The 23,786-nt window shown below is 42.6% G+C and overlaps 1 protein-coding gene across 1 annotated transcript in view; it reads right to left on the minus strand.

Moving 5' to 3' along the window:
* LOC120927109 (phospholipid-transporting ATPase IC-like) overlaps nucleotides 1-23,786 on the minus strand; it is a 163,881-nt gene that overhangs the window by 69,460 nt on the left and 70,635 nt on the right. Inside the window, exons 5-11 of the mRNA XM_040337549.1 lie at nucleotides 20,860-20,958; nucleotides 20,707-20,768; nucleotides 17,781-17,853; nucleotides 16,074-16,144; nucleotides 12,812-12,894; nucleotides 6,042-6,200; nucleotides 579-667 (exon numbers count right to left, since the gene is read on the minus strand). Of these exons, the coding sequence (XP_040193483.1) occupies nucleotides 579-667; nucleotides 6,042-6,200; nucleotides 12,812-12,894; nucleotides 16,074-16,144; nucleotides 17,781-17,853; nucleotides 20,707-20,768; nucleotides 20,860-20,958 (636 nt within the window). The remainder of the gene's footprint in view (nucleotides 1-578; nucleotides 668-6,041; nucleotides 6,201-12,811; nucleotides 12,895-16,073; nucleotides 16,145-17,780; nucleotides 17,854-20,706; nucleotides 20,769-20,859; nucleotides 20,959-23,786) is intronic.

Here is a 23,786-nt window from a genome sequence, read left to right on the forward strand (position 1 = left end):
CCGCCACAATATCGCAGCCCTGACAAAAAAATCGCAAATCGCCGCCATTACAAGTAAAAAATACGTATCGGCCTTAACTGAGAAAAAAAATAGTTTTTTTTTAAAAAAATTGGGATATTTATTATAGCAACAAGTAAAAAAAATATATATATTTTTTTAAATTGTCGCTCTTTTTTTGTTTATAGCGCAAAAAAATAAAAACCGCAGAGGTGATCAAATACCACCAAAATAAAGCTCTATTTGTGGGGAAAAAAGGACGTCAATTTTGTTTGGGAGCCACATCGCACGACCACGCAAAAGTCAGTTAAAGCAACGCAGTACCGGAAGCTGAAATTTCGCCTGGGCATGAAGGGGGTTTATGTGCCCAGTAAGCAAGTGGTTAATGCACTGTGTGCATGATTTCACGATTTCTTCATGTTTATGTTGAATAGAGCATGTTTCCAGTGTGTGTACATGCTTGAGAGGGTCAGTTTTCAAAATAGTTGATGGGGAGAATACAAGTGCTGGCACATTGTAGCTGGCCTAGGGGCGATAGATGTATAAATCTGGCCTTGCTTATTTTAAAGTTTAATATTTACCATATACACCATCTTGTTCACCATATAATCAATTTTAGTTCTTTTAAAAACAGTCTTTCCACTGTTCCTCATTATTTTACTGTCAGCACCTAGAAAATAAAAAAAAATAAAAACCAAATAACATTAACACTTAAAAAACCCTTAATCATCTCAACTTTTGCATCTCTGCACCACATAGGATTGAATATAGATATAGACCTAAAAAGTTTTTCAATGGATTTTTAGGGAGTTAGCTGTAAAGTGTTCCAGATTCTTGGGTAACATACCAATTTTGGGGCAGATCCACAAAAGAATTACGCCGGCGTATCTATTGATACGCCGGCGTAATTTTAAGTTTTCCCGCGTCGTATCTTTGTTTTGTATCTTCAAAACAAGATACGACGGCATCTCAGGTCGATCCGACAGGCGTACGTCTTAGTACGCCGTCGGATCTAAACTGCAATTTTTCGGAGGCCGCTAGGTGGCGTTACCGTCGATTTCCGCGTCAAGTATGCAAATTAGCTGGTTACGGCGATCCACGAACGTACGTCCGCCCGGCGCATTTTTTTACATCGTTTGCGTTCGGCTTTTTCCAGCGTATAGTTAAAGCTGCTGTTATGAGGCGTACTCAATGTTAAGTATGACCGAAATTTGAAATTTTTACGTCGTTTGCGTAAGTCGTTCGCGAATAGGGATTTGCGTAGAATGACGTCACCGTCGGAAGCATTGGCTTGTTCCGGGTTAATTTCGAGCATGCGCACTGGGATACCCCCACGGACGGCGCATGCGCAGTTAAAAAAAAACGTCGGGTCACGACGTATTTACATAAAACACGCCCCCATCACAGCCATTTGAATTCCGCGCCATTACGCCACCAAAGATACACTACGCCGCCGTAACTTACGGCGCAGATTCTTTGTGGATTTGAAAAAAATAAAATAAGTTACGGCGGCGTAGTGTATCTTAGATACGCTACGCCCAGCGCATAAATGCTCCGCTGTACGTGAATCTACCCTTTTGAGTTTATATATTTTTATAGTTTTTTCTTATAGAAAACTGTTCATATATTTTTAGGTGTATTTACAGGCAAATTTAAAAATAAAACTTTGAAGAAACTTCGTAAAAGATCCTTTTCTTATTTTATTTTTATAGCATATAATGGCCCGGATTCACAAAGCACTTACGCCGACGTATCTCGAGATATGCCGCGTACGTGCAAATATGCGCCGTATCCGGCGTATCTTAGGGAGTAGTTCCGACGTGATTCTGAGCATGCGCAAGGTCCTTTAGCTGCATTTTGGTCCGGGTCTTAAGTGGTTAAATGTAACCAAATTGTTATACTTAGCTTCTAATCCCCCTGGGGAGGCTGCCATTTGTGGAGGGACATTTTATGGTTTCGCAACCTATCACATTGCTATAATCATTTTATATGGATTATAGACTGAACGACTTATGAATCATTGGTTGTGGCATAAATCATTTGAGTTTCCATTATTTCTTATGGGAAAATTTTCTTTGGATTACAAGCATGCTTCCGGAACGAATTATGCTTGCAATCCAAGGTTGTACTGTATATTGATTGTTTTTCAGAACAAAAAGGGCTTTTGGTACTATTGATTTGCAAAAAGTATTTCTTTTTCTATGCAACCTATAGACAAAAATATGTGGGGAAAAAAACTTTAAAAACACACTTTTATCTTGTTTGACCAGTGATAGTTTAATACAATTTGTGATACTGTAGATAAAAATTATGCATTTTATTTTAAAATTTGTCTAATTTATAATGACACTAAAAATGTGATTCCTTTTTCTTTCTCCTTCTTCTGTTATTTTTATTTATTTATTTATTTCAAACTTAGCAGACCACCGGGCATAGGCCTCGTTAGGTTGGGTACATGGATAGCTACCTAGTACTGTTTATACCTGCTGTTTAGTAGGACCCTCTAATTATCTGTTGAATTTTGGATGATGCTTTAGTGACATTTCTGGGACCTACACCTATTTACATGCCTTTATGTACCTAGTTTTCATTTACTTTATGTTGTATTGTTTTTTTTATTATTATTTTATTATTACTAGCATATTTATTTTCTTTGTAAAATGCTTTTTTTTTTTGTTTCTCTGTTATGTTTATCCATAACGTATCCATTGTGACTTGTTGACTTATATAGTTGCTATGGATATCAATAAAACCCTATTTACAAATGAACTAAAGGATTTTTTTTATGCCATTTTGGGGGAATTTATTTGCCCCAAAAAAATAACAATCAAAACAAATCAAAATGAAAAAGTTCAAATATTAATTACTTAAAAAAGTATTTAAAATAAAATGCAGAAAAATAATAGCCAAGGCTAGAATCCTTTAGAATGTAAGCTCTATGAGCAGGGCCCTCCTGTACCTGTATTGACCTGCACTGTAATTGTGTTGTCCCCCTATACATTGTAAAGCACTGCGTAAACTGTTGACACTATATAAATCGTGTATAATATAATAATAATATAATAATAATAGAATGAATAAGGAGGGCGAATATATATGGGCCTGATTGCATGGGCAAGAAAATTAAAGCCCTTTTTTTAGCCAATTGTGAGACACAAATATAGGAAGTCTAAAGATTTGTAAATAATGTGCATACTCTTTTAATTCTCCCATATATTCTGTATGTACTACAATATTGCATAGCAGACTTAGGTTGACAACACTTTGAAGAATCTTATATTCTGCAAACACTGTGCTACAGCTCCACCCCCCAGCTTGCTCATGGTAGTAATGCTGGCCATACACTATACAAAAAATCGGGTGAAATTCGGTCGTTCAGACAGTTTGTTCGTTTTTCGAACAGTTAATGGGCACGAAATTGATAATCGTTGGGATGTTTTTGAGCCAAAAAAACGAAGGACAAGTTTGGAAATTTTCTGCCAAACGAACGATAAATCGGAAGGTTAATGTGTTTCCCGTCCAAACTTTCTGCACTAGGTATATGTAAAAAAAACGTATTTCTGTCCACTGAGCGATTTATCGGTCATTACATGATGGCACTATCGTTTGCGCTCACGGCCGAACGTTCTTTTTCGAAAGTTCGTTCTGACGATTTTTCGTGGAGAGTATGGCCAGCATAAGAGTGAACTTCTCCCAACTGGTGATGTTGAACCTGAGCTTTGATAATATCTGCTGACAGGTAGACATGTGTGATTTGTTTTGTTATGAATTAAAATTCAGATACGTTTTTTATTATTTGAAAATTCAGATGTATATGAATTTCCGCATTACAAATACAGTAACAAATTTAAAGAAGTCCAAACAATAAAAACTGAAATTTTCAGACAAAATGCGAATTTGAATAGTTTTCAAATTGAATTTAAATAGTTTTCTAATTGAATTCGAATTTCAGACAAGGATACAATAGAATAGAAAATAAAAGCATAGAATAGAAAATAATATAATATAATAGAAAATAATATAATATAATAGAGTAAAACAGAAGAGAATACAACATAAAAGAATAGAATAAAATAGAATTTAAAATAAAGGGATAGAATATAAATTATTACAATAGAAAATAAAAGAATAGAATAAAATAGAAAATAATAGAGTAAAAAGAAAAAAATTGAAAAGAAAATGAAAGAACAGAATATAATAGAAAATAAAGGAATAGAATATAATAAAAAAAATGTAATATAATAAAACAGAATATAACAATTTAACAATTTTCTAAAATGTGAATTTCAACTATAATACATTTAAATTCAAATAGAATAGAAAAGAATAGAATAGAACAAAAACAATAGAATAGAATAAAATAGAAATAATATACCCTTCTTCTGAAATTTGAATAGAGTAAATTTGAATAGAATAGAATAGAAAAAACAATAGAATAGAACAGAATAGAAAGAATATAGCCATCTTCCAAAATTCGAATTTCAAACAGAATAAATTTGATTTCGTATCGATTAGAATTTCCCCAAATTCGGTTGAATTGAGTTAGTTTCAACCGAATTAGATTTTTTTTATTGTTTTGAACTCGAATAAATGAAACAAATTCCGAAAACGAATTAAACAAATCTAACTAAACTAATTCATGTAACTAATGAAGTGAAACAAAGCAAATTTTATAATTCTGCACATGTCTACTGACAGGTATAAAGCAAGGTTTTGGGCATAAGCACTTCCTGATTTTGTCCAAACATTCCCCCCCACCATCCATTTCATACTTCTATTGACCAATGAGAGAGCCCATCACTGTGATAGGCCAGCAGGAATGCATGGGAAGTGGGAGGGAAGTACGACAGTTTTGTCAGTAAATCTGGTGCTTAAGCAGTGAAAAATACAACAGGCATGCATAGTCACCTCCAATGCACTCTACTAAGTAGATTCACAAAGAGTTAGGCCGGCTTATCAGTAGATAAGCCGACCTAACTCAGAATCTACGCCGACTTATGTTTAAGCGTATGCTCAAACAGAGATACGCTTAAACATATCTAAGATACGACGGCTTGCGCCGTCCTATCTTAGATTGCAATATTTTGGATGGCCACTAGGTGGCGCTTCCATTGCGGTCGACGTAGAATATGCGATACGCCGATTCACGAACGTACGCCCAGCCGACGCAGTACTTTTACGCCATTTACGTAAGAGATAGGCTGCGTAAAGTTAGAGCTAGGCCCTATTGGAATAGTAATGTCAAGTATGGCCGCCGTTCCCGCGTCGAAATTCTAATTTTTTACGTCGTTTGCGTAAGTCGTCCCTGAATCGGGATTTACGTTGTTTATGTCCACGTCGAAATCAATAGGCCCATACGGCGTACTTAGCCGCAATGCACACTGGGAAGTGTAGGCGCCCGGCGCATGGGTAGTTCGCAAAAAAAGTAAAAAACGTAAGGTCAAGCCCATTGACATACAACACGCCCCCCTCAAACACATTTGAATTAGGCGCCCTTACGCCCGCTGATTTAGGCTACGCCGCCGTAACTTAGCAGGTAAGTACATTGTGAATCATGTACTTGCCTAGCTAACTTACAGCGGCGTAGCCTAAATTCCTTAAGCTATGCCGCCGCAAAGTTAAGCACATCTCTCTGAATCTACCTATCCATGTTCTCCTAGATCACAGCGGACACACCCACTGCAAGCCTGATATCAATACCCTATTCTCTCCGGTCCAGTCAGGTGCTCTAACAACATCCAAATCTGGCAAGACATCCTCTGCTGTTTAGGACATAAGGTCTAACACTAGCAAAGTACAGCTTTTCATTTTATTTTGAGTACAGCTTAAAGAAACTTCCTATCAAGCCAACAAGTAATTTATTTTACCTGCTCTCTCATTTTCAACAATGCCTTTTTAATGAAAATTGCAAAATGATCAGCCAATCAAATCATCTTTCATGAGACAGGATATACCAATCAGCTGAAAGGCGCTCAGTTGTTGACTGAATGGCTGATATATTCTCATGGCTAAATTGATAAGTTAGATGTAAATGTGACACTTACCGGCAAATATTACCAGACCAACACAGTAGAGGGTATTGCGTATTCTACAGCCACGAAGTAGTAAATGATCGTTATCAAGGCTGGAACTCGACCCTCTCCAGAACAAAGTGCCTACAAACTTATCCAAACGGTTGTTGGGCTCTTCGGATTCCACCATTCCTAGGAAACAATAGAAAAAATAAGGAAAGGAATGGAGAATTGGGAATTGAGGTGGATCGATTTGTAATATTAAAGTGTACCTTAAGGCAAAACTTTTTTTTAATTTTGGATGGAGTATAGGGGATTAGAAACCCTGTCAGTTCGTATTGATGTCTGTGCCTTAGTTTGGGAGATTCTTCTCTTTATTTGTCCTGTTTACTTTCTTCTTTTACTTTCAGTGAAAGTTCAGTAAAAGGGAAATCCCAAATTTCGTTTTGACATTGGAACAGTAATATGTAACCCTGGTTATACTCTGGGATTGCCTCACTTTGAAGGGATTTTCTCTCACTTCCTGTTGTGGCTATGGGACAGGAAGTGAAGGTAAATCTTCCCAATGGGACAGAAATTACAAAAATAAACCTGTCAGGAGTTAAAACCAGGGCTGGCCCCATCCATGCGTCTGACCCCAATGCAGGACTCCGAATGCATGAATTCCAATAGGGGGGGTTTGAAGCACGTGATTAGAGCCAGGGGCTCTAATAGGCTTCAAAAAAGGGTGGGTAGAGCACAATATTCACTATTTTCACACTGTTTCACTGACCATGAGTCAGTAATATGCACCTTACCGCTGACCGCCCTGTCCAGCGAGGCCAAGACATTGCCTTCCACATGCCGGTAGAGAGCCGGAATGGCCTTCTGTGGAAAAAAATGGCGTTTGGGAACCTGCCACGGAGGTACCGCACATTCCACAAATTCTCGAAAGGGGGCAGAGTCTACCAGCTGAAAAGGCAGCAGTTGGAGTGCTAGCAATTCAGTCGCTGAACATGTGGATGACTGGGACCGAATTTCTTTTGACGGTTTAGTAACTGGGGTAGGGAAATTTGCCTGCTACAATTGGATTTAGGTGTACCGCTAGCAGATTGCCCGCAAGTGCTTGGGACACCTAATTATACACCTTCATTCCTCTCAGTGCAGGTCTCTGAGAGCACTGAAGGTATAGTGGGGTTGGACATTCCAGCTGATGAGGAGCAGGGAGAGGTCCGCCTTGTTCTTTGGTGTGGGTCTTTTAAGTACTGTTGCCAACGGACTGCATGGGAGGTCGACATATGTCTGGTCAAGCATGTGGTGTCCAAGGGGCCGCTGATTTGGCCACGCTTGATACGCTTCAGACATATGTTGTAAACAGCAACAGTGCTGCACACATCTCAAAAAAGCCCACACCAAAGAACTTTTGAAAAAAGCAGCGCCCTGCAAATGCGGAGCTCTGCGGTGTGATGCAGTCGGTTGGCTGCCCTTAAACTGGCCCCTGGAGGTCATCCTGCCTCGTTGGAGATGTGCCTCCTCCTCCTCTTCTCTTCTATTAGGCACCCACTTAGGCCCCATATACACGAGAGGATTTATCCGCAGATACGGTCCAGCGGACCGTTTCCACGGATAAATCCTCTCAAAGATTTCCGCTGATTTCGATGGGATGGAGTGTACACACCATCGCATTGAAATCCGCGCGGAAATCCTCTGCCGATGACGTGTCGCGCCGTCGCCGCGATTATGACGCGGCGACGGGCGCGACGCTGTCATATAAGGAATTCCACGCATGCGTCAAATCATTACGACGCGTGCGGGGAATCCCTTTGGACGAATGGATCCGGTAAGTCTGTACAGACGAGCGGATCCATCCGTTGGAATGGATTCCAGCAGATGGATTTGTTGTGCAGCACAGCAAATATCCGATCTGCTGGAATCCATCCCAGAGGAGATTTCTCCGCGGAAACAGATCCGCTGGCGTGTACACACCATAGGATCTATCCGCAGAAACCCATTTGCTGGGATTTATTTGCGGATGGATTCTATCGTGTGTACGGGGCCTAAGAGTCAGTGACCCCATCATCCCCTCCCTCCTCGCCACTGGAGCAAACCTGGCAGTATGCTGCAGCTGGGGAACATGACTACCAGTTTCTTGTCCTTCTTGGGCACCCCCTCTCTCTGGACTCACATTACTGCCTTCATCTTCAACCTGGGTACCAACATCAGAGCCTTCAAAACGCTGCGCATCCTCCTGCAGCATGTACCCGAAACTGTGGTCGAAGTTCGGGGGACTCTTCAGGGCATGATGGTGGGGCTAGGGAAGGAGTGACTGATGACATTGAGCCGATGGAAGAGGCCGCTTTGGAAGCTGTAGTGGCAGCCAAAGTACTCTGAGCCTGGGTGACAGAGGATGAGGAGGATGAGGACGGCTTTGTCATCCACTCTACCAACTCTTCTACATGTTGTGGCTCAACACGGCCAGCTGCCAGCTGCCGAAAATAAGGACAAGCGCGCCCCACGGTGATTAGCAAAAGACCGCCTGAAGTTTACTAGAAACAGTACACCAGGAATGGCCTGCAGTCAGGTATAGGCTTGGCTAGGCTAGAAAGCAGTGGATATATATGTGGGAGACTGTATATATATTTTATGCACTGCAGCTCACTAAGTCACCTGACTGCCTGCCTGCCTGAAAGTGTCTTTAAACACGTACACCAGGAATGGCCATTCAGTGGATATATATATCTACAAGCCTGTAATATATATATATATATATATATATATATATATATATTATGCACTGCAGATCACTGAGTCGCCTGCCTGAAAGTGTATTTGAACACGTACACCAGGAATGGCCTACAGCAGAGGCGTACTAAGCATGGGGCGGAGGGGGCGGGCCGCACCGGGTGCCACACACTGGGGGGGTGTCAGGCCGACGCCCCCCCTCCGCGAATGAAGAGGACTACTTAGCGTGCCGCATGATGATGGCGCGGTAACAGGGAGGCAGCGCTTGCGTGTCTTACAGGGGGGTGTGACTCGTGCGAGCCGTACCCATACCCGGGACAGCAATTATCCCCTTCTCTGTGGCAGCGCAGCGCCCGCGGCTCTGATAGATACGGCTGTGACTGTCTGACACTGACAGTCACACAGCCGAGGAGCGTGAAGCTGCAGCCGCCTCCCCCCTGTGCTGTGCTGCCTGTGTGTGTAGTGTAACACGCGGCGCGCTGATGATTATCTGTCTGACGGCATTATGGGTCTAAAGGCAAGGGGGGGGGGTGTTCTGTATATGAGGGGGGGGGTCTGTATTCTGGGGGGTTCTGTATTTGGGGGGGGGGATGTTCTGTATTGTAGGGGGTGGTATCTGTATAGGGGGGGGATTCTGTATAGGGGGGGGATTCTGTATATGAGGGGGGTTTTGTATTCTGGGGGGTTCTGTATTCTGGGGGGGGGCGTTCTGTATTATAGGGGGGAGTTCTGTATTGTAGGGGGGTGGTATCTGTATAGGGGGGGTTCTGTATTCTGGGGGGGTGTGTTCTGTATTGTAGGGGGTGGTATCTGTATAGGGGGGGGGATTCTGTATATGAGGGGGGTTTTGTATTCTGGGGGGTTCTGTATTCTGGGGGGGGGGCGTTCTGTATTATAGGGGGGAGTTCTGTATTGTAGGGGGGTGGTATCTGTATAGGGGGGGTTCTGTATTCTGGGGGGGTGTGTTCTGTATTGTAGGGGGTGGTATCTGTATAGGGGGGGGATTCTGTATATGAGGGGGGTTTTGTATTCTGGGGGGTTCTGTATTCTGGGGGTGTGTGTTCTGTATTGTAGGGGGTGGTATCTGTATAGGGGGGGGCAGATTCTGTATATGAGGGGGGTTTTGTATTCTGGGGGGTTCTGTATTCTGGGGGGGGTGTTCTGTATTATAGGGGGGGTTCTGTATTCTGGGGGGGGGTTCTGTATTGTAGGGGGGTGGTATCTGTATTCTGGGGGGGTTCTGTATTCTGGGGGGGTGTGTTCTGTATTGTCGGGGGTGGTTCTGTATATGAGGGGGGATTCCGTATTCTGGGGGGGGGGGGGGTTCTGTATTGTAGGGGGTGGTTTCTGTATATGAGAGGGGTTCTGTATTCTGGGAGGGTTCTGTATTGTGGGGGGGGGAGTGTTATGTATTGTAGGGGGTGGTATCTGTATAGGGGGGTCTGTATATGAGGGGGGTTCTGTATTGTGTGGGGGAGTTCTGTATTGTAGGGGGGTGGTATCTGTATAGGAGGGGGTCTGTATTCTGGGGGGGTTCTGTATTCTGGGGGGGTTCTGTATTGTGGGGGGGGGTGTTCTGTATTGTAGGGGGTGGTTCTGTATATGAGGGGGGATTCTGTATTCTGGGGGGTTCTGTATTGTGGGGGGGTGTTCTGTATTGTAGGGGGGTGGTATCTGTATAGGGGGTGGTTCTGTATATGAGGGTGGGGTCTGAACTGTAGGGGTGGGTCTGTATTGTAAGGGGGTTCTGTAGGGGGTCTGTATTGTAGGGAGGGGTCTGCACTATCCAGAGGTGCAGTCTAATGTAAAGGGGTGCAGTGTAATGTAAAGGGGTCCAGAGATGCAGGGTGCTGTGTAATGTAAAGGGGCCAGAGGTGCAGGGTGCTGTGTAATGTAAGGGGTCCAGAGGTGCAGGGTGCTGTGTAATGTAAAGGGGCCAGAGGTGCAGGGTGCTGTGTAATGTAAGGGGTCCAGAGGTGCAGGATGCTGTATAATATAAAGGGGTCCAGAGGTGCAGGGTGCTGTGTATTGTAAAGGGGTCCAGGGATGCAGGGTGCTGTGTAATGTAAAGGGGTCCAGAGATGCAGGGTGCTGTGTAATTTAAAGGGGTCCAGAGGTGCAGGGTGCTGTGTAATGTAAAGGGGTCCAGAGATGCAGGGTGCTGTGTATTGTAAAGGGGTCCAGAGATGCAGGGTGCTGTGTATTGTAAAGGGGTCCAGAGATGCAGGGTGCTGTGTAATGTAAAGGGGTCCAGAGGTGCTGTGTAATGTAAAGGGGTCCAGAGATGCAGGGTGCTGTGTAATGTAAAGGGGTCCAGTGATGCAGGGTGCTGTGTAATGTAAAGGGATCCAGAGGTGCAGGGTGGTGTGTAATGTAAAGGGGTCCAGAAGTGCAGTGTAATGTAAAGGGGTCCAGAGATGCAGGGTGCTGTGTATTGTAAAGGGGTCCAGAGTTGCAGGGTGCTGTGTAATGTAAGGGGTCCAGAGATGCAGGATGCTGTGTAATATAAAGGGGTCCAGAGGTGCAGGGTGCTGTGTATTGTAAAGGGGTCCAGAGATGCAGGGTGCTGTGTATTGTAAAGGGGTCCAGAGATGCAGGGTGCTGTGTATTGTAAAGGGGTCCAGAGATGCAGGGTGCTGTGTAATGTAAAGGGGTCCAGAGGTGCAGGGTGGTGTGTAATGTAAAGGGGTCCAGAAGTGCAGTGTAATGTAAAGGGGTCCAGAGATGCAGGGTGCTGTGTATTGTAAAGGGGTCCAGAGATGCAGGGTGCTGTGTAATGTAAAGGGATGCAGGGTGCTATGTAATGTAAAGGGGTCCAGAGATGCAGGGTGCTGTGTAATGTAAAGGGGTCCAGAAGTGCAGTGTAATGTAAAGGGGTCCAGAGATGCAGGGTGCTGTGTAATGTAAGGGGTCCAGAGATGCAGGGTTCTGTGTAATGTAAAGGGGTGCAGGGTGCTTTGTAATGTAAAGGGGTCCAGAGATGCAGGGTGCTGTGTAATGTAAAGGGGTCCAGAGTGCTGTGAAATGTAAAGGGGTCCAGAGTGCTGTGAAATGTAAAGGGGTCCCGTGGTGCAGTTGTGGAGAGGGGGTACACAGTAGTGACAAATAGATATTGAAGGATGCAGGGGGCACAGTGGGGTGTTTTTACATTTTACCGTGGGGGGTGCCAGATATTGGATCCGCCCCGGGTGCCAAATGTTCTAGGTACGCCCCTGGCCTACAGTCAGATATAGGCTTGGCTAGACTAGAATGCAGTGGATATATATGTAGGAGACTGTATATATATTTTATGCACTGCAGCTCACTGAGTCGCCTGCCTGAAAGTGTATTTGAACAAGTACACCAGGAATGGCCTACAGTCAGATATAGGCTTGGCTAGACAAGAATGCAGTGGATATATATATATATATATATATATATATATATATATATATATATATATGTATACAAGCCTATATATATATTAAATGCACTGTAGCTAGCTGAATCACCTGCCTGCCTGAAGTATATTAGAAACAGTACACCAGGAACGGTCTGCAGTAAGATCTAGCTAAACTGGATACAGTGTATATATGTATATACAAAGCCGGGATGTGTATATATATATATACTAAATGAACTGCAGCTAGCTGAATCACCTGCCTGCCAGAAATATATATTAGAAACAGTACACCAGATCTAGCTAAACTGGATACAGTGTGTATATATACAGTATATATATATATATGTATTAGGGATGCACCGATGCCACTTTTTCTTTGGCCAATTATGGCTCTCTTTGCTGACGGCGTTGTGATCGGCCAAAGCATGTGGGTCATAGTGCATGCTTGGCCAATCATCAGACAGCAATGCGCAGTGCATTATGGGGCGTTCTGCGCCACTCGAATTTGCGGGAAACGCCCCATAATGTTCGCTATTCGGTGAACGGGCGAACAGGCAATGTTCGAGTCAAACTCATGTTCGACTCGAACATAAAGCTCATCCCTAATGTAGAGTGACAAATACAACATTAACTGTCTGCAGAAAAGTATTTTATTTATGTTTTACTTTTTTTTATGTAGATTTACCAATTAAAAACTCACCATCAAATTCAGCCAGGTCCCTTTCTTCTTGGAGAAGTTTGTCTGTTATTTCTAGGCCCATTTTAAACTTCAAGTTTGTTTCTCTAAAAGTATTAAAAGATTTGTTAGAAGCAACAATTGTGTTGATAACATTTACTAAATCGAGTTTTAAAACTATTACTATTTTACTAGTAAAAAAAATATAATAATAATAAAAATGCCATAAAACTACCCCCTATATTGTAGACGCTATGGGCCAGATCCACATACACGTAGAACGGCGCAGCGAGAGATACACTACGCCACCATACCTTACATGGCGCATTTTCGAATCCTCAGCAATTTCGCGCCGTAAGTTACGGTGGCGTAGTGTAATTCTGGCGGGTTGGGGGTGGGTTTCATTTAAATGAAGCGCGTCCCCGCGCCGAATGAACTGCGCATGCGTCGTCCCGAAAGTTCCCGCCGTGCATTGCGCTAAATGACGTCGCTAGGACGTCATTTTTTTAACTTAGACGTGAGTTATGTCCATCCCTATTCACGGACGACTTACGCGAAAAAAACCAACAATCAAATTTCGACGCAGGAACGACGGCCATACTTAACATGGCAAGTCTATGTAAACGCCGAAAAATACCAGCTTTAACTATACGCCGGAAAAAGCCGACTACAGACGACGTTAGAAAATGCGACAGCCACGAGTACGTTCGTGGATCGTCGTAAATCGCTAATTTGCATACCCAACACGGAAAACGCCACCCAGCGGAGGCCGAAGTATTGCATCTTTGATCCGAATGCGTACGAAGATGTACACCTGTCGGATCTAACCCAGAAGCCGTCGTATCTTGGTTTGAGGATTCAAACTAAAGATACGACGGGGGAAATTTGAAAGTACACCGGCGTATCAGTAGAAACGCCGGCGTACTTCGTCTGTGGATCTGGCCCTATAACTTTAGCATAAACCAATCAATATACGATTGCGATTTTTTTTTTTTACCAAAAATAAGTAGAAGAATAGATATTGGCCTAAACTGAAGGAAAATTTGTTTTTTATATATATATTTTTGGGGGATATTTATTATAGCAAAAAGTAAAGTATATTGCTTTTTTTTTCAAAATTGTTGCTCTTTTTTTGTTTATAGTGCAAAAAATAAAAACCGCAGAGGGGATCAAATACCACCAAAAGAAAGCTCTATTTATGGGGAAAAAATACATCAATTTTGTTTGGGTGCAACGTCGCACGACCGCGCAATTGTCAGTTAAAGTCATGCAGTGCTGAATCGCAAAAGATGGCCCGATCATTGGGCAGCCAATTCTTCCGGGGCTGAAGTGGTTAATAAAAGGCCGGACGGCCATTTAACTACAACTTGTGTTATGTGTTTTAATGGAAAAAGGGGTTGGCGGTATAGGGGCTATGTGGTAGTAGGATTGCTACCTCTAAACTACCCTAGTCATGGTGCTTTAGTTACTAAATTGCAGCCAGTACAAAGTGCATCAGTGTTTTTATGTTACTGTATCTCTTCTGATACTAAAAACAAGGGAAAACGTTGTGGCCTGACCACTTTAAAGGCCCTATCTAAACAGGCAACAACTAAAACAAAAGAGTTAGGCTCCATGCACATAGGATGTTCTAAATGCCTTTCTGGATGTTGAACTGCTGTCAAGAAAACGCTTCTGTAAAAACACACATTTATCAATGTTTTTTAATAGTGTTTATCAGCGTTTTTGTGCGTTTTATAACGTCAGTATCTTTGGGCGTTTTTGTCAATTTACACCAAGTACACTTTCAGCTCTGCAATGTTAAAAATGCTGACGCTGTTAAAAGCACGTTTTTTAGCGTTAGGCTTTTTTTGTGGTCAGAAGAACTGCTCTTGAATGCGATTTCAGGGCCTTCTGACAACAGCCCATAAACGTCTTTCCTGATAAAAGTAAAATTATTTATGCATGGACACATAAGATAACATTGAGGGGAGTTTAAAGGGGTTGTAAAGGTACAATTTTTTTTTCCTAAATAGCTTCCTTTTCCTTAGTGCAGTCCTCCTTCACTTACCTCATCCTTCCATTTTGCTTTTAAATGTCCTTATTTCTTCTGAGAAATCCTCACTTCCTGTTCTTCTGTCTGTAACTCCACACAGTAATGCAAGGCTTTCTCCCTGGTGTGGAGAAAGCCTCTTGAGGGGGCGAGCAGGAGAGTCAGGACGTCCACTATCACACAGCTCCTTTCTCTATCTGCAATGTAGAGAGGGTCCTGACTCTCCTGTAGTCCAAGGGAGGGGGCAAGCACGACACTCCACACCAGGGAGAAAGCCTTGCATTACTGTGTGGAGTTACAGACAGAACAACAGAAAATGAGGATTTTCTCAAAAGAAATAAGGACATTTAAAAGCAAAATGGAAGGATGAGGTAAGTGAAGGAGGACTGCACTAAGGTAAAGGAAGACATTTAGGGGGAAATTTTTTTTACCTTTACAACCCCTTTAAGGGCTGTTAAAAAATGGCCAAACTCCCAAAACATGAGTTTTTCAGCTTCAGTGTGCATGAGGCCTTACTGTTCTGTTTCCTTTAGACCCGTACACACGAGGAGACATGTCCGATGAAAACGGTCCGTGGACCGTTTTCAGTGGACATGTCTCCTGGGAGCTTTTGGTCTGATGTGTGTACACACCATCAGACCAAAATCCCCGCGGACAGAGAACGTGGTGACGTAGAAGACACCGACGTTCTCAAACACGGAAGTGCAATGCTTCCACGCATGCGTCAAATCAATTCGACGCATGCGCGGGATTTCGGGACGCTGGTTACACGTCATAACCAGCGGACATGTCCGATTAGGTGTACTAACCATCGGACATGTCCGACGGACATGTTTCCAGTGGACAAGTTTCTTAGCTTGCTAAGAAACTTTTGTCCGCTGGAAACCTGTCCGCTAGGCCGTACACATGGTCGGACATGTCCGCGGAAACTGGTCCGCGGACCAGTTTCAGCGGACATGTTCGACTGTGTGTACGCGGCCTAAGTTGTATTTGTTATATTTAAGCTTGAGTTACTGAGTGCTGAAAACTTTTCTTTCTTCAAAGCAGGCAAAACTAGTCTGGAAAATATGTTAGGGATCATAGAGCTCTACGTGTTGGCTAGAAAAATCCAAAATGTTCTTCTGAAATATGCAATAATTATATATACCTAAAAAGAAGGGGGAAAAATATGTTTTTTGCCCAGGCCTGAGAAAATATTTTGATAGGGCTTGACCTCAAGTCTATACTTGTGAATAAAGAATTGAAGGTAAGTACCCATCAAGGTCAGCAGTTTCTACATAGCATAGGCTGTTTGGTTCAGAACTGGAGAGGAGCAGAACATCTGCCTGTAAAACAGAAAACAGAATATGTTATTTATCAGCTCATTAGGACTAATTTCTTCCCATAAAAGTAAGTGAATAAGTGAGAACCCTCTTTTAGTTTCCACTAAATTATAGTGCCCAAACAATGTCCTATTGCATCTATACTGGCTTCATAGTTGTTGAGAGATCTGCTGCCCTCTATTGTCTGTATCTGAAAATGTCTGTGCTGTGTGGTATCGTAGTTGATTATGTTTGCACTTCCTGTTTCTGGGAGAATGGATTGAAAACTCCAGAGGAAAAAAGTACAAAGAGAGAGAGGGGTTTGGAGACCACATGTTCTGCTATGGAGGTTATTGCTGACCCAGGCCAGAAGCAGGGATTATTAGGCAAGTGTTTCGATGTTTAATAGTTTACTATTGATGTCTGCCTCTGTGAATCTGATCCCAGGGCCTGTTTGTGATTTTGTGCAGTGGGTTACACTACTGTATGTATGTACCATTCCCTCCATTCAATGGAAATGTTTCCATATATTAGCCTTGAATATTTTTTCCCTCTACGTACATGACGATTTGCACACTTCTGTTGCAAACTTGAAAAAACAATAAAAATCTTTGTAAAATCACAGCTGTATTGAAAACAATATTAATGTTGAAAGTCATGATATCATTATTATATCGCTTTGTCCTCTCTTGTGTAAGAAGTCCTGATACTCTGGAACTTTCTGCCCCAGGATGTCTGGTCAGCTTCTACCCTGTCCGTCTTTAGACAATCCTTGAAAACTCATTTATTCAGGGAAGCCTACCCCACCTCCACCTGAGAACTGTACTTGAGTCACCACCATCAGGTCATGCCCCTGCAGATATTACCTTTTGTACCACCTCCTCCTCCCTTTAGATTGTAAGTTCCATGAGCAGGGCCCTCCTATTCCTTCTGTATTGAACTGTATTGTAATTGTAAGGTCCCCCTTTATATTGTAAAGCGCTGTGTCAACTGTTGGTGGTATATGGATCCTGTATAATAATGATAGATAGGTAGATATATAGATAGATAGATAGATACCGTATTTATCGGCGTATACCGCGCACTTTTTTGCCCTGAAAATCAGGGCAAAATTGTGGGTGCGCGATATACGCCGATACCCGCTTTCCCGCGCCGAGTTTGAATACTGCGCCAGCATATACCGAGCGCAGTACACTCGTGTATAGTTGGGCAGGCTCGGATCCTCTCGCGCTCACGTCCTGGAAGTACAGGACGTGAGCGCGAGAGTAGCCGAGCCTGCCCGACTATACACGAGTGTACTGCGCCGGCGTATACCAAGCGCAGTACACTCGTGTATAGTCGGGCAGGCTCGGCTCCTCTCGCGCTCACGTCCTGGACGTACAGGACGTGAGCGCGAGAGTAGCCGAGCCTGCCCGACTATACACGAGTGTACTGCGCTCGGTCTATGCGAAAGCGGGGATCGAGCTTGGAGGACGCCGCAGAAGGACGCCGGACCCGACAAAGAGGACTCCCGAAGCCGCAGACGGACGCCGCACAAGACACCAAAACTGTAAGTACAAAAATCTTTTTTCCACAGGAATGCGGGTCCACTTTAGGGGTGCGCGCTATACGCCGGAGCGCGCAATACCCCGATAAATACGGTAGATAGATAGATACTTACTGGAATAAATTCATCCTTGTTAATTCGTATGATATCTCCGACACAAATGTCATTCCATTTGCTCTTTTGAAACCTTTATGTAAAAAAAATGATAAGAGAGAGCATTTCAGGCATAGTTGCAAAACAAACAATCTTTAAACTAAATCTGATGTAATGATATGATGAAAAACACATAAGGATGTTTCCTTCAAAGAAGAATGTGAAAATGTTCAGTAGATCCAGAAATACAGTCAACTGAAATCAAATGCGAATAAAATTTGTAATTTTCCTGTTAAATTTTATATGCGGTCCTTACCAAATGTGGGCCTCTGCTTTCACTGTAGTATGGTAATAGATATAATTTTGCCCAATTGGAGGTGTCTGTTGCACCACCCAAATAGAAGGATATATTTTATATTTTATAAGATGATCAAGGTCAATCTAAAGTGATAATAATAGGGTCTAACCTAGTGGTATCAATCTCAACTTCAATGCAGGCCGCATCAGCATTATGGTTGCCCTGAAAGGGTTGGTTGTATCTGTTAGGCCTCGTACACACACCATAGGTTAACCAGAGGACAATGGTCTGAAGGACCGTTTTCATCGGTCCAAACCGATCGTGTGTAGGCCCCATAGGTTATTTAACCTTAAGTTAAAAAAATGGCAACTTGCTTTAAAATTTAACTGATGGATTTCTAACCGATAGGCCAAAACCGATCGTTAGTACGCACAACCATCGGTTAAAAATCCACGCATGCTCAGAATGCTCAGAATCAAGTCGACGCATGCTTGGAAGCATTGAACGTTTTTTTCAGCACGTCGTTGTGTTTTACGTCACCGCGTTCTGACACGATCGTTTTTTTAACTGATGGTGTGTACGCACGACGGACCATCAGTCAGCTTCATACGTTAACCTAGGACAACGGTCCTTCAGACCGTTGTCCTCTGGTTAACCTATTGTGTGTACAAGGCTTTAGACTATATTTATTTATCTAGGGCATTTTTCCCAGAACTTAACCACGCCCCCCTTCGCCGAACTGCATCGAACAGCGCGTGTGACCAAACTGCACTAAGAGTGGGAGGATCTTAAAGGGGCAATAAATACCAGGAGTGCAGTTTGTGCAGAGTTTACTAATGCTCTATGTACAAAGTGCAGAGTTCAGGGATGCACTATGTGCAGAGTGAAGAGTTCAGGGGTGTGCTATGTACATAGTGCAGAGCTCAGGGGTGCGCTACATACCAAGTGCAGAGTTCAGGGGTGTGCTACGTACAGAATGCAGTTTTAGGGTTGCCCTATACACAGACTTCAGGGGCATGCCATATATACGGAATGCAGGGTTTAGGGGTGTACTATGCACAGTGTGCAGGGTTTAGCTCTCTTTCACAGGCTTTCCACATCTCACTTTCACCCCTCTTAGGCTCTGACCTCTGCACCACTCACCCCCATCCTCTACCTCTGCACACATCTCCCACCACAGCCCTCATGTCTCCTCCCTAAAAAGCTTTCTTGCATCTCACTTAGCCGGCCTGGCTCTAGTACTTCCCATTAGTGTAGGCGGCTCACTTGCAGGGAGATCATTGGTTGGCATCTATTTACCCCAGCACAGATGGGGATCACAGTGAAGCTTATACCATGTGATGACCCATCCCACTCTGCACTTGCATCTGAAAAACCCTTGTCCCCGCCGGGAGTGCATGGCAGACAGGGATCTGCGATAGTCACTGAGAGGAAAGCTGTCCTTGTAAACACAGAGCTGGCTTTTCTCAAGGAAAACATTAGAGATTAGAAAGGCTTATACCCTGTTTAATTATTTCACTATTTAATAGGGCTGTTACTGATTACAATTTTCGTGTTCGATTAATCGATTTTTTTTTAATCGATTAATCGACTAATTTCGATTTATTATAACGCACATACAGATCCAACTACTTTTAGCTGATCTCCTTGCAACTCTGCATTAGTCAGTGGTAAATGTGGTATACACTATATACAATCACCCGACACTAGTTAGTTTCCACAATCCATGACTTAACTTCACAGTTCACACAAATACGTTTTAAATTCAAACTGTAGCACTGACATAAGTAATTTTTTCTTATTAAACTTTAAGAAAAACGTAGAAAGTTAGTTTAACTTTAATTATAAAATGTATCTAGTATATTGACTGTCAGTCACTTTATAGTAGGCAAGCAGGCATTACTTTAGCCAGACATGATCGCATTTTATTGACAATATACCCTGAAGAACTGAACAGTCTTTTGCACGGAACAGATGTTGCAGATACACAAAGAATTGTCTGCACAAAACCGCTTAGGACAGGAAAACGATGGTTATTTTTGCCCCCTTCCCCTGATAGAGCCTGATGCATCCTCCTGCTCCACAGATGCAAAGGTACCTCAATCCAATGGGTGCAGTTTGCTCGCATTCAGCAGGGTAAGTCTCACTGTCCAGGCTGTCCGGTGACATCAAGAATTTTGATCGATCAAAAAAATTAAAGATTAATCGGGGAATTAATCTTTAATTTCCACAGCCCTACTATTTAATAATCCCCCCCCCCCCCACACAAAGGTCAAAGAAGATGGTGTGGGGTGCTCAATGGTCATTAAGTTCTTTCAGCCAAATTAGTACATTGTTATCTGGTGTCTTTGGGAAGCTCAAAAAAAACTGTTAAAGTGACAATGGCAGAATAGATGCATGTATGGATTTATATTCTCCATAAAAGTGATCCACACAACTGGTGTTGCTCTAAAATCTTGCTTTTATTAGGAAATCCAGTGTACAAGTCCCAGATACAGTACGTTGTTGCAGCATCGGTTGTGCAAATCACTTTTATGGACAATTATTTTCGGTTACGCCGCTGCAGATCAAGCACCTGTGGGCTCTGGGTTGTATGAGTAGCAACACTGGACTCTTTACTAACAGTAATGGATTTATATTCTTTCTCACCTTCCATCTTTTATAACTTCACATGATCGGTTATTTATCTTGTTGTCCAGTTGGTGACGAGACTACAAGGATTAAAGGGGTACAATCATTTGTATGAGGAAAATGAAAAATGGAGATAGGTTTTGTTTTTTTTTTCAGTTTTTTTTTACTTACAATATCATCTGACAGGTCTTTGAGTGCAGTGATTCCTAAGACAATGGCCAGCGGTACTAGGGTGGTGTACCATGACACTGTACCTATTTGCGGAATAAACTAGGGGAGCAATAAGAAACGTTTTAATTCTGTTAAAGTAAACTGCAGTATAACTAAAATCAGCAATTATCTTACTCAATTCACCTTTAAATCTGAGTTTTTTACAATCTCTTACAACAAGATTCAGACGCCTTCTTTTACTACCCTGTGAATGCGGATTTTGAGACATGTTCATGGCAAACTCTCCATTGGGCAAAGATTTAGTTTAATGATAGAGAGGGCTTTTCTTGAATCAAGCAACACACCGATCTACATTTCTGCAGACTTTCAAAAGCCCAACTCCAAAAAAAAAAAACTTTCACTGCAATACTCACCTGCTTTATAGCTCTGTTTCCATGCAAAAAGCCCCTGAGGGTGCATCATCATAGCGGTCAGGGTTGATACTCATGCACAGAATGATGCTCAAACAGCACTATGAGAGCACCATTTTGTGTATAAGTAGGAGTTACCCACTGCAACCAGAGCAGAAAGGACCTGATATATAACCCAACCAGCTAGAAATAAAATTAGATTTAGGTAAGCAAAATAATTTTTTAGAATGTATGGGTTGAAGAAAGTACAGGGAAAGGAACCTTGTAACCTTCAGGATATACTGCTGACTACAAGAGAACTGGACACTATAAAACAAAAACACTGTTGGCCAGTCCAGGATAACCTCTCTTACTACCAGCATTCATCAGTTGTGTTGTACTGTTGTACCAAGAGCATGATCTTAAACAATAAGTGGTGAGACCTGTGTCCCTCAATGAACCCCAAGGAAAGTTTTTTTTATAATGAGTATAACAAAACTTTTTTTTTCTCGTCCACGGGAGCACATGTAAATCATTTGGGTCATTCAAAAGCAGTCCAACTGAAGGATGGGCAATGCAGAAAACAATCACTAACCAGCACAAGAAATAACAACAGAAAAACTAGGGATAACCTGTAGCTCAAAGACCTTGAATTTGTGAACAGAAGACCATATGGCAGACTTGAAAAACAGGGGAACAGTTGCTTGATGCCAAAAAAATTAAAGTGGAAGTAAACCCTTCAATTTGAAAGTTACAAAAACAGTTAACATTCCCGGCATGCCGGAAATGCTAGCTGTCACATTTGTTTGTGCTCTCAACCAAACTGCCAAACCATCCAATGGCTAGTTTCATAACAGGTCACATGTGCAGCATCATGGCAGTTGCAGATTAAACAGAGGTCAAGATGGCCGCTTCCTTGGCTGAAAATGATAGGAGGGTTTACTTCCACTTTAAGAAGGACTTGCAGATCTAGTACAGTGCGCCTTAATAGGAAAGGGTGGAGCCTGATCTGCGAGGCCATAAGTGTGGATGATGATCGGCCTAAGCCACCTGGAGAAGGTGGAACAAGAAGCCAGTCAGAGGGACATAAAAACAATGTCACTCAAAAGGTGAAAGACAGAAACTACACTAGGCAAGAAGAATGTCCTGGTTCTCAATGCCACCTTGTCCCTATGCAAGATAAGAAAGAGTTCCTTGTAGGATAAGCTCAGCTCAGCCTATTGTCTTGCAGAGTTAATGGCTACAAAGAAGGCCACTTTGTGGGAGAGAGTAGAGATGGGAATGTGTTTAATGGATACAAACAGCTTCTTCTGAAACACAGAGAGAACTAGACTCAGATTTCTACATTGGAGGCGCTTTGTACAAAGGTCATAATCAAAGAGTGACAAGCATCAGGGGATTCCACCTCCTCCCTAGCTCCCTTAGTGATGTCATCTCTCACATTCACTTGTACATTATTCTTGATATATAGGCATACCCCTCCCCCTTTTCTACCCTCTTTATCCTTTGTGATAAAGAGTATACCCTTGAATGATTGCCAGACAATCATGAGAGCTGTTGAACCAGGTCTCTGAAATTCCCACAAAATCCAAATCCTCCTCGTACAACAGTATCTCTAGTTCAACCATCTTGTCCACCAGGCTCCTGGCATTGGTGAGCATGCCACGTAGTTTAGACCGGTCGCATACTATCCCCTTTTTCGGTGTTGTGAGATTGAAACTAGGACTTGCTACTATACTTACATTGGGATTATGTGCTTTGGTTACCCTACCACTAATGCCCCCAATACTACCCTCTGGAATATGTTCCACGCTGACTATCTGTACCTCAGGACCCCCCCCCCCCCCCCCATCGCCTAATTTATGTTATCAGAGTATTGATATAATAAACTGGAAGCGTCTTATTTGCAGAGAATACTTTACTTTTATGGAGGATATTTTTATCATGGAACAGGAAGAGAACACAAACAGGTACACTGAACGTAGACAATACATCCTGTTACATCATAGAATACACACTATAACACTAGAATACTACAGCACCCCCTGCTGCATAGAGAGGTATAATGCATATAGTATATAGTTCACAGTATAGAAATCTACCAGCTGTCACTCTTCCAACACCCCTTCTCAACAGCATGTGCTTTGTCAAATTATATTCAGCTTCTTCTGGATATAACTATGACTTTCCTTTAACAAAGGCTTGGTGAGTGCATCAGCAGTCATTTCCTCTAACGGGCAGTATTAAATGTTAATAACACCTTGCTCTTTGATTTAAAAGTGTTATTTTAGCTTGTAAACTATCTGATTGTAATCCCCTTCTTGGGGATATAATGTAATCAACATAGATAAGGATGTATATCCATCTGTCTCCTTGATTCCTGGAGTAGAGACAGAGATCTGCTTTACTTCTTGAGAATCCCTCTCTGGTAAGTACTTTGTTCTGATTCCACATCCTTGCAGACCATAGGTGCTCTTCTGAAGTTTACACACAAGGTTGTCTCCTTGCTCAAACCTTGGTGGTTGTTCCATGTAGAGA

This window comes from Rana temporaria, chromosome 1 (genome assembly GCF_905171775.1).
Source record: "Rana temporaria chromosome 1, aRanTem1.1, whole genome shotgun sequence".
In the NCBI taxonomy this organism is placed as follows: Eukaryota; Metazoa; Chordata; class Amphibia; order Anura; family Ranidae; genus Rana; species Rana temporaria.